The sequence below is a fragment of the Opisthocomus hoazin genome, chromosome 11 (assembly GCF_030867145.1).
Source record: "Opisthocomus hoazin isolate bOpiHoa1 chromosome 11, bOpiHoa1.hap1, whole genome shotgun sequence".
NCBI lineage: Eukaryota > Metazoa > Chordata > Aves > Opisthocomiformes > Opisthocomidae > Opisthocomus > Opisthocomus hoazin.
Window position 1 is genome coordinate 3,740,158 of NC_134424.1, and position 14,002 is coordinate 3,754,159.

The 14,002-nt window shown below is 43.1% G+C and overlaps 1 protein-coding gene across 9 annotated transcripts in view; it reads right to left on the bottom strand.

Moving 5' to 3' along the window:
• The window catches only part of CHL1 (cell adhesion molecule L1 like), a 144,020-nt gene that overhangs the window by 35,243 nt on the left and 94,775 nt on the right, over positions 1-14,002 (bottom strand). For 8 of the 9 annotated variants that reach the window (XR_012765223.1, XM_075432494.1, XM_075432486.1 and 5 more), the window contains 5 exons: positions 13,134-13,256; positions 11,862-12,032; positions 10,000-10,047; positions 7,942-8,062; positions 4,661-4,845 (listed from right to left, as the gene is read on the bottom strand). Coding sequence is in view for 8 of the 9 variants with exons in the window: in XM_075432494.1 (XP_075288609.1) it covers positions 4,661-4,845; positions 7,942-8,062; positions 10,000-10,047; positions 11,862-12,032; positions 13,134-13,256 (648 nt within the window). In the remaining variant the exon portion in view is untranslated. The remainder of the gene's footprint in view (positions 1-4,660; positions 4,846-7,941; positions 8,063-9,999; positions 10,048-11,861; positions 12,033-13,133; positions 13,257-14,002) is intronic. The other variant, XM_075432493.1, reaches the window with a different exon arrangement.

The following is a 14,002-nucleotide window of genomic DNA, read 5'->3' on the forward strand; positions in this document are numbered from 1 at the left end:
AGCAACATCTAAATAATGAAGTAAAATTCAAGACACTGAAGCTTATCTAAAATTATAACATCTTTGCATTTCCTTCACATAGTACAGATATCTTGTACAGCTTTCCTCTCGCAGTGCTGGTTGCCCTCCCGGAGTGCAGTGTGTGACATGACCATACTTGTTACGCTCCCTCGTATTTGGCTCCAGGAAAAAACTCTGCAAGCAGCAGAACATCTTGGGTTTGCACATCTTACATCTTTTTCCTTTCTCTCTCTCTCCCATACACATTGTGCTTTTATCAGGAAAAGACATGCCAAAGGCATGAAAGTGAAAAGGTTTATAACAGTCATGATTAATTTGTTTGGTTCCCCCCCCCCTAGGTCTGCCACACACACAGTACTTGAGACAGGGTATTTCCTTGTTTTGGAGGAGGTGAGATACTAAGCACAGACTGAATACAACGCACCCGATGGATCCCTTCCTATTTTCATCTGTGCATACACTCTGGAAGTGGGCTGCAGATCTATTACGCCACTGCTTTCCTTTCTCAGCATGGAAATTGTTGCTGCCCCAAGAAAGCAATGAAGCAGCAAAGCCATAGGCAACAAGATTTTGCCAAGTATGAAATGTAATTTCACAGGAAGGATGAAAAACTTATTTTCTGTGTGGCAGATACGCTATAGTATTTATAAGCATACAAGACTAACAAAATGTACACATTTTTAGCAACTACAAAAAACACTGGTTGGACAGTCAAATAGTTAATCTGTGCGAGCAACATGGTATGGCAAATATTTCACAGCATAATATATTCTTCTTGGTAAGAGTTATAAATGTGGGGGTCCCGATTAATACATTTATGTCTTTATGGGAATATAATGACAGGTCCAAAACCAGAAGGGAACTAAAATGGGCATCCAGCCCATCCTTCTGCAACAGAGTACGATAATCTACACCTAAAACACTCCTGGATGGATCCAAGCCTTCACCACAGCCTCCCATGCTGTCTACGGCTTTTCCCCATGACTAGAACAAATTTTTAACATCTAACCAACTTCTGCCTTGCTGCACTTTAAGTCTCTTGTATCTTACATTATCCCCACGGAACTTTGTGAAGAAACTTCGGTTCATCTGAAGGCTGTTACGCGTTCCCTAGATCCATTTTTTCCTGAACTGAACATATCTATCAATCTTTTCTCAAACGCCATGATTTTGAGCTCTGTGACTACAATTGGCGCTTTCTCCTGAACTGTCTCGAGTTCACCCCAGCACTGATGAAGTGCACCAGGTAAAACTGGTTACGTTACATGAGGCCTTCTCAGTTCTCAGTAGAGTCTCTCTTACAACACTTATCTTCATACTTTCCAGGATGATTTTGCTTTTTCTGCAAGCCTAATATTTCCAAGTCGCGTTTAGCTTGCGTACAGTATATCCTCCAGACTAGTCTAACCAGACATTTTCCATCCTGTGCATATGAAGCCAATTAGTGCCGCCTGATGAGAATTGCTTTGCACTCGTGCTTACTGAAGCCCGTCCTTTTTATTCCAGACCGTTTTGCCAATTTGTCAAGATCATTTCAAATTCTCCTCACGTCTTCCCAAGGGCTGGCAATCCATCCCACTTTGGGGGCATCATCGGCAGCTTCGGCTGCAGTTGCCACCTTGGGCTCTGCATCCCAGTTGAAGCAGCTTTCCAGTGAAACACGGAACTACAGTTTGAGCCCGATTAAAACAACCTGCCATGTTTCTGCCTCGCATTAGTTTCATCTATTTTATTTTTCTCTAGCTGAGTAATGAAAGTATTACGAGACTTAACAGCAAAGGCCCTTGGCTATTATATCATTACTATAATTAATCATTATATTCTAATAATTATTTCTGTTAAACACAGTCTAGGAGCCTCAGTCAAGATGAAGGTACCATGAGATCAGGAGCTGTGATAGTGATAAGATTTTGAGGTTGGATGTACATTTTATATCTGGTTTGGGGGATTATATACAATAACCAAATAACCAAACATTTGAAGTCAAGACAATCTGTGGGCTGGCTTTGCTTTTTCTTTTTTTAATAATTATCTCTTATTCTAATAACAACAATGGGATTTTTGTGCCTGTTCCAATGTTCCGGGCTAAAATCCTCAAACAGTCAAGCAATTTGCTAGCTGAATATTTTCATATGCTTGGTAATAATTGCCTGAATCTTTGCCCTCAGACTGCTGCAGGATTAGTAAGTGGGCTGCATGCAAATATCATTAATTTAGACTGTTATTTAGAAGGCTGGGATATTGGTTTAAGATCCTCAAATACCAGAAAGAAGAACAGAAAGTGTGACCTAGTGCAGAAATGATAGCAAAATCCTGATTGATACACCAGCACTAGATTGAGAATGGCTGCTGGTTAATAACCGAGATAATTTTTCTTCCATGTTTAATTTTCTTCTCCCTGCCATGCATCCTTTGAGAAAAATCTGTCAGGTGTGAGGATGCCCTATGTCAGCACAACCTCCCTGAAAGCTACTGAAATTAATGCTCGCTTGCACCAACTCAAGATCTGCCCTTGAGTGCCCACAAAGGAGTTGCTGCAAGAATGATGAACGTGCCCATCTCTGAATAATGGTAGCGACATTTTCTGGTTAGAAACTCTAGAAGAAGACAGTGTTTGGGCTCAATTTTACCTTGATGTCCTGCATGTGAAGTGACTCCTAATAGGAAGAATTCCTGCTAGTGACAGTAACCATCATTAGTTCCATACATGAAAAATATATATCATAGCAATTGAAAAAGCGATTTTTACATTGCAATGGCTAGAGTGGGATTATTTCCTTCATTTTTCTTTCTTTTTTTTTAATAGTACTTGTTTGTTAATGAGCAGGAACAACTATTTGCCCGAAAGCTTTCCTCCCTCCAGAGACTGGGGGAGAAAGGGGTCAATATTCCGAACTGCTTAATTAATGTTATTTCTCTGGTATTTTAGTTTTTGCAGCTCCTGCAATTTCTTTGAAGGATTCAATTTTTACAGCCGAGAAAATCATCGCCAGATTGTTAAAATATTCAGCTACAGCAGAGATGCTCCAAACCATCTGGAATGATTTCTAGGAGTCAGCGCTTCCCCTCCACTGCAGCTGAAAACTTGCCATGCCCTGGTCTCCCCCTCCGCCACACTTCCAGGAAGGGAAAGCAGCCCGCAAGACACAAGGTTGTGGCAAGTGAATGGGGATGATCCACCACATACTGGGAGAAAAGGCTTTCCCTCAGCTGACGAGTAAGTACTGAGCAGGTAGCTGAAAGTGCCTTTCCTCCCGTCAGGACTCCTTGTGACCATGGAGTGAGAAGAAGTACAGATAAAAATGAAGCAGTTGGCAGACTCCCATAGTTTTATGTTGACTGTGATTTCTTTTTCTTTTTTTTTTTAGAGGCTGGAGCATTTTTCACCAGTAAAGAGAAAACATTTTCAGTCAGTTTTTCAGCTGTGCTTCAGGAGTCTCATTTTGTAGCTATTTATGGGCAGCCTGGCTGGAAGAGTTGCAGTGGCAGTGATGCTTCTGCAGGGCTCGCTTGTCTCTGCTAGGTCTCACTGGAGTTCCACTTTGCTCCTGGAAAAGAGCATCTGCGCCTACCTCGTGTGAAGGGCTCACACCTTCAGGGTCTGGGGACCAGGAATAGGGAGAAAGGAGGATGGAGGGAGAGCAGGTGCCTTGCGCTCTGTAAGATGCCTCTTATGAAGGTATCTTGGCTGGCTTCATTAATCTGCCTTCCTCTAGCAGCAACATAAATAAATGACAGCCACATGGATGGACAAACAGACCAGGCTCTCCGTTTTGCCAGCCCAGGACACGCAGCCAGTACTCACCCTGTTCAGCCACCGGACCTGGGTGCATGCTCCTGCACGGATATGCAACACCCAAGCGTATGATACCCAGGAGTGTTACCCTAAGGCTATCTACGAATGCTGCCCATATGGATCAGTCATCCTTCCAACATGCAGGCTAAGGTGGGAATGGGCCTTTGATACTCAGTAGGATGACAAAAAGGGTCATATTTCAATTTTTTTCAACTTGAAAATTAGTAGAGAGTATTGTTTTTACTTTGTTTTTATGATATTTTTCAGGGGCTATGGAAACTACTCTTAGCTCAGGCTGTCCCTATACAAAAGTGATAGCAAGGGAGCACATGAAGGAGGAGAGAGGGGTGGTACCATGTTTGCTCACTGCATTTGTACATTTCTGCCTACACTTTTGGTGGAAGCCAAAGAAAGAAAATTGAGCTAAACGTACCTCTGATCTGGCCCAGTATAGCCATTTTCACATTCTTTAAGAGCAAGTAGAATAATTAGATCTTTCAGTCTGACTTTCAGATTAATGCAAGCCATTTCATCAATATCTCTGCTTGACTAACTCACATCTTTAAGCACTGGATCTACTCACATATTTGTACTTCTGCTCACCACTTCGTAAAGCCTTCACAGTTCAGGAAAAAAAGGCATTATTTCTATTTTTTTTTTTTTTTAAGTGCTATTTCCTGCAAGCTTCCCTAAACTATGAGGTGGGTCCTTGGCTAGCATAAATTGATAGAGTTGGTTGCATTTATGCATTACACCAGGTGATATTAGCAAAGGCCCTTACTCACTTCCCTTTGACCACGTCTCTGTTCAAAACCAAAAAGCTTAGTAAAATGTACTCAGCACCTTCCACGTGAACATGGAACTCGTGCTTCGCTCTGCCCATGGGGTTGCTTGCTGTGCACTGGTACGTTCCTTCATCGGCTGCAGTCACTTGGTCTATCTTCAGTATCTTCCCAAAATTTTCTGTTTCCGGTTCATCCTTGGGCAAGTTTCCAGTGACCTTGACCCAGCTTAGATGAGGAGTTGGGCTAATAGCAAAGAACAAACAGAAAAAGAGAAGAATTTGAGTTGAATATTAGGCTGCTGTAATGCTTCATGTCAGTGGAGCTGCTGGACTTCATGCGTATGGTTTGCTAGGTGAAGTTTTCAGAGTCTTTTGAGCCCTTTTAAAACACCGGGGCTACACTTAGGGTTATGCTTTAGACTAAAACTAGTCTATACTGCTTCTCAATTTGAAGGGTCCTTGTGAATAAGTTCATCACAGCCAACACCAGGCCATGGCACGAGGCTGCATTCCTCGTCAGCGCATTGGCACGGACTGTGGGAGAGGGAAGGGATCTCACACCGTCCCACTCCGAAGGGCACTTGAGGACAGACAAGGAGGTAAAGACTTCATTACAGTGACTTCACTCGGTGCCCTGCCTGGTGAGAAAGGTGGCCAGCCATCAGAGATGGCTGCAAATGCTCCTCACGCCTTCAGAAAGCAAATGGCAGTGACACAGAAATTTGGGACAGACTGTTGTCTGCACATTCCCAGCTGGGCTTCGCGACCCCGACACCGTACACGACACACATACACAGTGTCATATCTGCTTACTCTTGTGTCCATCTGTCATGGTGGCAAAACGCCCGGGCACAAGCTACTCAAAGCCCCAGGTACCAACAAATTATAGTTTTCCATGAGCAGTGAGCACAACAGTGCAAATATCCTATTATTTCCTGCAAGAGCCCTTGTCTTGCTCTTGTACCAAAGTCAGGCACAGCGTTGCCGTGGTGTTGTACCGAGGCAGTGCCCTCCTGACACCGTCAGAATATAACTCTTCAAAAATGACAGATTGGAAACGTACTTAATTCCTTATTTTGCAGTTGGCTGCCCCTGATCTTTGTTACTTGAAATCTGGCTCAGTCTATCCGCTTCCCTGGTTTGCGGACATTTGGTGCACCGGATTGGCAGAGATATAGGCAAAGCTGATCATTTTTCTGCTGAAAATAAGAATTTTACTTTGGTCTAACCATTGCATTTTTGAAGGTTTTCAGTGAACAATGTTCGTTTGCTGATCAAACAAAGAAGTACTTTGTCTTCTTTCAAAAGTGACTACTTTACAAAAAAAAACACTTTTTGGCTGAAAAATAATTTCAACAAAAGTTTCTTCAAAAATTGAGTGAAACAAAAATATTTCTCTTTTGTTTTTTATTTTTTTCTAAAAAGACAGTGTCCTTTTTTGACTTTCTCTTCTCGTACCTGATATTAATTCTTGCCCATGAAAATTCGTATTTGTGTATTTCCAAGACGATTTGCCTATTAAGTACATTGAAAACACTATAAACTCATAGCTGTGGACTTGTGGAGGTTTGTGCGCCCGCGAATTAGCTTGATGGGTAGCGAATTAGACAAGGAAGCACTGCAACCGGGAACTAAAACTCACTGCGGATACTTGGAGTGAATCCAACAGAGACAAGTAATTCACTTTCTCTCAGAAATGGCAACCAACTGCAGTGCCACTATCTTGCCAGCTCAAATGAGCAATGCCCTTTCAAGCCCACATGGAAAAACAAAATGCCCTAAACATGTTTGTTCAGGCAGATAAATATCCTGATTTGGGAATTTGATAGATGGGATACAATTGCGCAGCCTTTAATGTGAATTATCTATCTGCTAACCACAGTCTGCATTCACAGACAGAATCACAGAATCACAGAATAGTAAATCACAGACCTGCAGCTCCACCATACAGCACGAGAAGACGATGATTTAAGCCCCCTTTCAGCAAAAAGCTCTGTCACAAATAAACCAGAAGTGATTGTGATTTCACTGTGGGTTTAGTGGTTGCAGAGATTTTTGCGTTACCTCTTTCTCCGGTGGCAACTCTTCTGGGGCAGCCCATTGCATCCACAAGCACACAGTAAGAACTGGAAAACCAGACTGAGGGCAAAGCGGAGCTGATGTCTGTCTGAGTGACTGCAGCAGGAACAGGGTCTGAGAGCGGTGTTCACAGCTCCATCGCGAGGACTGCACTTAACATTTATTTAGCCATTCCCTTTCCTTACTTATCCTTATTTTGTCCTGTGCTATTAACAATAAGGAACAAAACTGTCGTGATTTCCCATCACATACTATCTGCTTTAACCCTTCCCTATACTATTACAGTGAGCATCTCCTCACTGAGATGCTCTGCCATGTTTAGTACAGTCAGCTCCACGACTGGAGCTTGAGTAGTGGTCCAGCGTAAACGCTAACAGCAATAACAAGCTCGAGACACCCCCGCGGCACAAAGCACCAGAGACATGCATAGGAATCAGCCCAAGTAGAAAACATGGGACTGGAACTAAATTTGAAGCTAGTCCATTACTGGTAGTTTTAGCAGGCTCAAACCAATACAGCCGACTCCAGTTCACTGTATTTTCACATACTTGTGGACTCTGTTCCTTGACATACTGTCATCTGTGAGAACACCATGGACGGAACATCCTCTGTATGGAAATTCTGGATGCTGGCAAATGGACCACAGAAAGCGGCCAGGTTCACATGCGCTCCCGAGCCAGCATCTCCCACTGCAGCGGGGCTAAGTGGACCTCCGGCTTCGCTCAGCAGGGCATTTCCTTAATGGATGCCTTGTATTACATCACTCAGGAAGTCTGCTCTTAAAAACCTGAGATCTGACACCTGGAAAAATGCTGAATCGTTTTTGAACATTGAACCACAACTGAATTGGTAAACTAGAAAAGAAACATTACCGGTTGTGAGCCAAACTACAGAAGCTGAATTCTGATATTATATAGTTTCTCAACATCTCAAAAGTAGTACTAGTGAAGAAAGTTCCATAATAGGGTTTTTTTTTAATGTAATCATAAAAAAAAAAATCAATACCTACCACTATATGATTTTAATTACTTGTTTAGAAGCTACAGCAGTATCACATACATGAATGTTGCATGCTAGCTCTGTGCTGCCTTACAAGGAGTATGCATACTTTAGAAAAACATCTGCATTGAGATTCAATTTAAAATTGTTTGGGCAGGTAGGTATATTCATCTGTAGTTGTATAATTTTTAATATAGCTTTTCCTTTCCTTAATTCTATTTCAAAAGGTGATTAACTTTGTGCAGTATTGTACATTACTCACAGCCCTTCGGCAATACATTCGAGTAGCAGGACACCTCCCTTGATGACAGTGACTGATGAGGTACTGCCAGCAGATTCAGGAGGGATCAGCAGTTTGGGTTTTCTTTCCTTGATAAAATTTGCTAAAAAATAAAATAAAATAGAAGTTAGATATGAAATCTTGGAGCCTGTGCTTATCCTTCAATAACACCACAAACATTACTTCTGTCAGAAGGTTTTGGGCACTGATTTGTAAATTCTCTTTTTTATTTATATGATTTGAGACCGACTCAGGACTCTCCCTTTTCTCCCGTAACAGTCAGAAGACGGCTACAGTAATAACAACAGGCAGTGGCACTGGTGAAGCCCCTTTCCCTACAGGCTCATGTCCTGCTGTCCAAGCAGTGGCCCTTTCTCTCCTACACCTCAGCCCGCCTTGGTACCCTGGGTCTTCTCAATTGCTGGTCTTCTGGTTCACACCGTCTTTCCTAGCAGCTTTCTTCTGCATTGACTCTCTCTCATCTTTTAAATTTCAGATGAAAAACCATCTCTCCTGACTTGAGTATCGCACATAATTGTCCTTGCTACAATTATTAAATCTACAGTAATGGAGATACAAGTTGTAAGGAAGACTGTTAAAATAATAAAACAAGATTGACCTGCTTTTGATTTCAACGGACCATTTGTTCCAGTCTGCCAAACAACAGTTTCGTGATGAAATATGCAGAGAGTTAAATGGCTTTCCAGTTTTCACTATAATAACAATTAGCAGAGTAATGAATAAGTCCCCAAATGGTACTAGTTCTTCAAAAATAGTCAGATACGGATGACTTGGTAAAAGACCACATGTATCTCTCTGAACCATTTTCTTTTTTTTTTTTTTTTGTCCTCCCCTTGCTTTGTATCTCTACGAATCTGTGTCACCAGCGCTCCGAGCTGCAGCAGAACACTTTGATGCTCACATGTTTTCCCTCCACCCCTCCCGCTGCCAAAGGCAGGCAATGCCCCTTCGCCGGCGTCACGGGACGTCAGACGTCTCTCCGAGGGACAAATTGGGTTTGGACTGCCTGTCACTCTGCACGAGCCCTGCTTGTTCTGCTCGCAACGCTCCGCTGCCGTGGGCCAAGGTTTGAGGACCGGTCAGTGCTTCGAGTCACCTGGCCCGAAACACTCGAGCACAACCCCCTTCTCCAAAATTTCAGTGCTCGTCCAGCAAAACCGGGTCTTTCAGGGGTTTTAAATTGGGTATTTTAAAAAACAGAGGCTCTCAGAAGCAATTTAAGCAAACACATCAGAGTCAAGTGCAACATACAAAACCCAAGACTACCACTTTTAAGTATTTTAAACAAAATTCTCTGGGTGGAGAAGGGCAGGAATAGCCGCTAGCTGCTGACTTATCTGCATTGCCTGCGTAAACCTCAGCAGAACATCTGCAGGACACTGCTCCACCAAGAGGGGAACACCAAACGAGGGAAGAGGTGAGTCCCCAGGAGGAGCAGTGCTTCGCTGCAGAGCTTGCCCGCGGCGAGTGCCAGACGGGGCAATGCAGGGCCGAAGCGACCCAGCTCCCACCGACCGTGAGGTACAGCTCTAGGTGGGGACAACTAACACAGAGCACCAAAAGCTCTCTCAGTGCACACCTTAAGCTCACCCTGGAGTAATGCAGCCCCGAGGTGACCCTTCAGACATGAACTCCTGGCTTCAAAGCATGGGCACCTAACGCCAGCGTCTTCTTACAACTGCCAGAGGGAGATTCGGAGCATCCCGCTCTGGCTCCTGCTCTGAACTCGTAACATGACAAATCCAGGACGTCGGCCTCCTCACTTACGTCACATTATGAACTGTGCATGTTCTTTTCCTCAAGTAAGAAAACTACCTCTTTGTTAAAAACCCTTCAGACTTCTGTCAAAAAGTACAAGATGAGCAAATTGTACCCCATGGACCACTTAAATCCAGTCCAACGCAATAAGAAGTCTTCTGTGATTTTTTTTTTTCTCTTTTTCCTGAGCAAGAGCTCACATTTCATCTCAGCTGGTGGATTCTCAGTTTAAAGGCTAAATAACAGACGCGTTCAACTCACCCTTAGTAACCGCAGCGTTAGGTGAGCCTGAGTCATTAGCATGCTTAACTGAAATAAATAAAAGTGACAACCAAACACAAACATGCATAGTTGATATGGAATCAAAAGAAACAATAAATCAACCAAAACAAAACCATACCCCCCCCAATCTCTGCCATGAAATAAAGAAACAAAGAATAATATAAAGTAAAGCAACAGATGAACAACAAATTTCTTAAAACACAAAGAAAATTCTTCAAAGATATGTATTATTCTGCAAAATACTTCATGGCTGATATAATCACCATTTCTTCCTAGCTACCCAGTATCATAAAAAAATCATTAAGCCCTAAGCATCCACTATAAAGAAATTTTGTAAAATTTATCCAGTCTCTTTTTTCTTATTGTCTGCATTTTTCTGTGTAATTTTTTTTATACAGTCCCTCAACAGGGACTTGGCACGGAGAGGAGTGGGCAGTCTCCAGCCGAGTTCACGAAAACCTTTCAGCCTGTGCCTCGCTTTTTGCCTGCACCCAGTCTGGTGGCTCCGACGGCAAGGTTCACGCGCTGCAGTGTTTGGCTGGGCCACTGCCAGGGCTGTCGGCGGCCCCACAGTCCAATCCCAGCTCGTATTTCTATAATCTGTGTGTGCATGCGTGTGGGACTGAACCCATCAGAAAAGCTGTGGAGAGCAACATTTCATTTTGATATTTTTCTCACAATTATTATCCCAAGATACGGTTTAAGCAAGTATTAAGATATACAAACCCACTACTAATCCTTTATCTTTTTTTCCCAACAAGAAAACTCTCAGACCCATACATTAAATACTAAGCTTTCATTCACAAAGAAAAATCTCCTTGGCTTTCTGGGATGCGTAAGCCCGAAAGGTCAGAAGTATTAGCGAGACAGAAGACTGACATTAAGGGCGCAGGCAGCCTCAGCGAGTGGTACGAGTGATACCAGAAACTATTCCAGCCAAAAGAGACTCCAGCAAAGCAGGATGGATCTCCAGCTGCTATAAGGTGCCTTAGTTCCACCGGCTTCTGTCGGGCTTTGCCGATTTAACGCAGCTGACAGTGTGCCCTAAAAGGCTGCTTTTATTTTTTTTCTCCTTGGATATTTGTATTCTTTTCCCCTGTTTCCAACACTGATACCTGTACATCCCATGTATCCTGTAGCCTTATGCAGCTTGAATTAGCGGTTTGATATGCAGTGGGCAAGTATACACTAAATATATGTAACATATGTACATGTATAAGACAGCAAACCCCACACGCCCCAGTGAGACTCAGGGGCTGGAGCAGTACATCAAACCATCCTTTGTATAAGACCCTCGGAGCCTACAGGGATACGGGGATGCTAAAATAAATAAATAAATGACATCTGATGCTCCCTAGACAAGATTTCGTTAAGGAAATGGAAAATGGCCCATGCTGATGCTCAAGGCAGCCTGCAAAGACCTGGAAAGCACCGTCCTTCCCAACCACATTGCTGAGCCCGGACCAAAGCAGGCCTGCGCCCAGGGAGGAGGTGGCCACATAAAGTCCTCAGGACTCAGCGAAGTCCCATCCAGCGGTGACCCGCTGGACTGCGAGAGAAGCAGGTTTCCCTAATGCATCATTGGCTTTCACTGGAGGGAGTACAGGAGGAAGAACGGGGCACTTGTGGGGTCTGACAGCTGCAAAAAAGCTTTTATCAGTTGAATTTAGCCCTTGGAGTAAGGTTAATAATGCAGGAATAAGCACAGTAACATGCATTTTCTTCAGAGAGAATCAGATCAGAGACACAGGGCGCACATCTGCCTTTGCTGATGCCTGGGGAGTTAAAAAAAGAAAAAAAAAACCAACAGAAAACAAGGAACTACTCATCCACAGACTTACAACGGGAAACCTTCAGCGTCATTGGCATTTTCTGCACAATCGTCCTCAGTCTTGGAAACGCTGCAAAGCAACAGTAATCACTTCGACTGTCATTTTCCTCCACGTTTGCAAAGTAGAGATCTCCCTTAAGGCTCATGGAGACCCTTTCATCTTGCGGAATGTGCTGCAAATCTAGCAAGAAAAAATAATTATGATATGGTAATAATACTGAGCTGTTTCACCAATATGACTACTAATGCTCTCCTGCCATACGCTTGCTTCCAGATGCAGAATGTAACTTCGATGTGAAAGAGACCCAGCGTAGCCAATGGGTTATTTACCAATATTCAATATGCGACTAATAATGGATAATACACATTTTCATACAACAATATCTATTTATATATATTTAATATATGAAAAATAATTGATAGCAAAAATTGAGAATAAAATATACGCAGTACAAAGTTCCTGCTCAGGTGAAAGGAAATTTCCAGCACCGCTCCCTGGCACAAAGGCCTGTAATGATGATACGGAGGTCACCATTTACAGATGTCACCCATGGCCAGTCTCCCAAGCACTTTGCTCTTCTGTAACTACAGATTACAGCACGGGAGCGTTAGTACAAACTAAGGTTGCTGTAGTGTCTGGTTGCCGATCCAGCCAAACGCAGGTCTGTGCTAAATATGTATGTCAGGAGCTGCGAGGCTGCCTCATAAGATCAGAGGTTTAATCTGGCACCCTGTCTCTGCAGGTGCCCGGTCAGCATCAGAAACAAACAAATTGTCAGGAATGCAATCCAAGTTACTTTGCTTCCCAAGAGCCAGAAATTCCTGCAGAACACAAATGCTGAAGAACAACGTGACAGAAACCCGCAAGGAACTAATTATGCATACCTGACAGATATTTTTTTTTATTAGTATGATTAATCAACCTTTAGTTTATGAAAAGAAGAAAATAGTAATGATAGAAACAATACATTGACACATTTTATCCTTTCTGCTGTAAATGCAGTAGTCCTCATCACTGGTAGACTCATTTACTGATGTGTAAGCTTTCTGATATTTCATATTTAATAATATGTTGTGGCAATGCACTCCACAATTGAACTTTGTGTTATGTAAAAACATATCTCCGCTCCTTATTTTTCATTTTTGTTTTTCAATATCCAGATCTTTCCTAAGCACTTGCACAATTACCATTTCCATCAGTTACGAATCTCTAATGAAACTGCTCTGGAGGACAAATGTTTTGAGTCTCCTCTTACGACTTGTGTAGAAATTGTTTACTTACCAATATTCATCCAATAGATATGCAAAGGCGGGATGCCTTTTGGGGGGTTACAGTGCAAAATCACAGAATCACCATGCTCCACATCAAGGGGCTCAATTTTTTCTTTTGGGAATTTTGGCACACCTGTACAAAAGCAAAGAGGTTCCTCTTTCATTGTTATCTTTAGAAATTTTGTCCTTTGCTTCCCCCTTAATATAGTTCTTAATAAAATATTTACCTTAACATCATCCTTTGCATTCTCTGCCTTTAGTTACTACTATTATTTACAAAGTCATACAGAGTAACGATGCATGTATGAAGAGTAAAAAATCCCTCTGCTCGCATTCTTCACTGCTAAAGTGCACGGACAGTAGCACTGGGAGCCAGGCACTGAGTGGTGATGTTTAACACTTGTCTGTGATGTCCATGAGCTTTGCTCAGGCTTTATTTTAGTGCATTTATTTTCAAATGCTTTCTATAGCTCCTTTGGTTGTACTGTTTGGAAGAGATAACCCAAAGCCACACCGAACCGCAGCCTGAGGCTAAGATTGGTGTCGAGGACTGTGCGCTGACAGGTCCCTGGCTGCTCCCAGGAGATCCGAAACCAGCCGGGGAGTGCAGCATGTGCCGGGAAGTCCTGGCTAAAAAGTGGTTCCAAGAAGCTACTGGAAGCCAGTGCAGGTGAGGGCAGATGTCAGGCAGCTGTTCTGCTTTGTGCCTGGGGTTGTCCCAATTCTTACCCATCTCCAGAATCAGACGAAGCTGAAGTCTGCTTTAAAGACGCCATTGCCTCCTCCTCCCCTCAGGTGTAAAACCTCTGCTGTGCAGACCTGCAGACTTCCTCGGCAAGCCCGGCCTTCGCGACGCAGAGACGGGGTTTGCACAAAAGA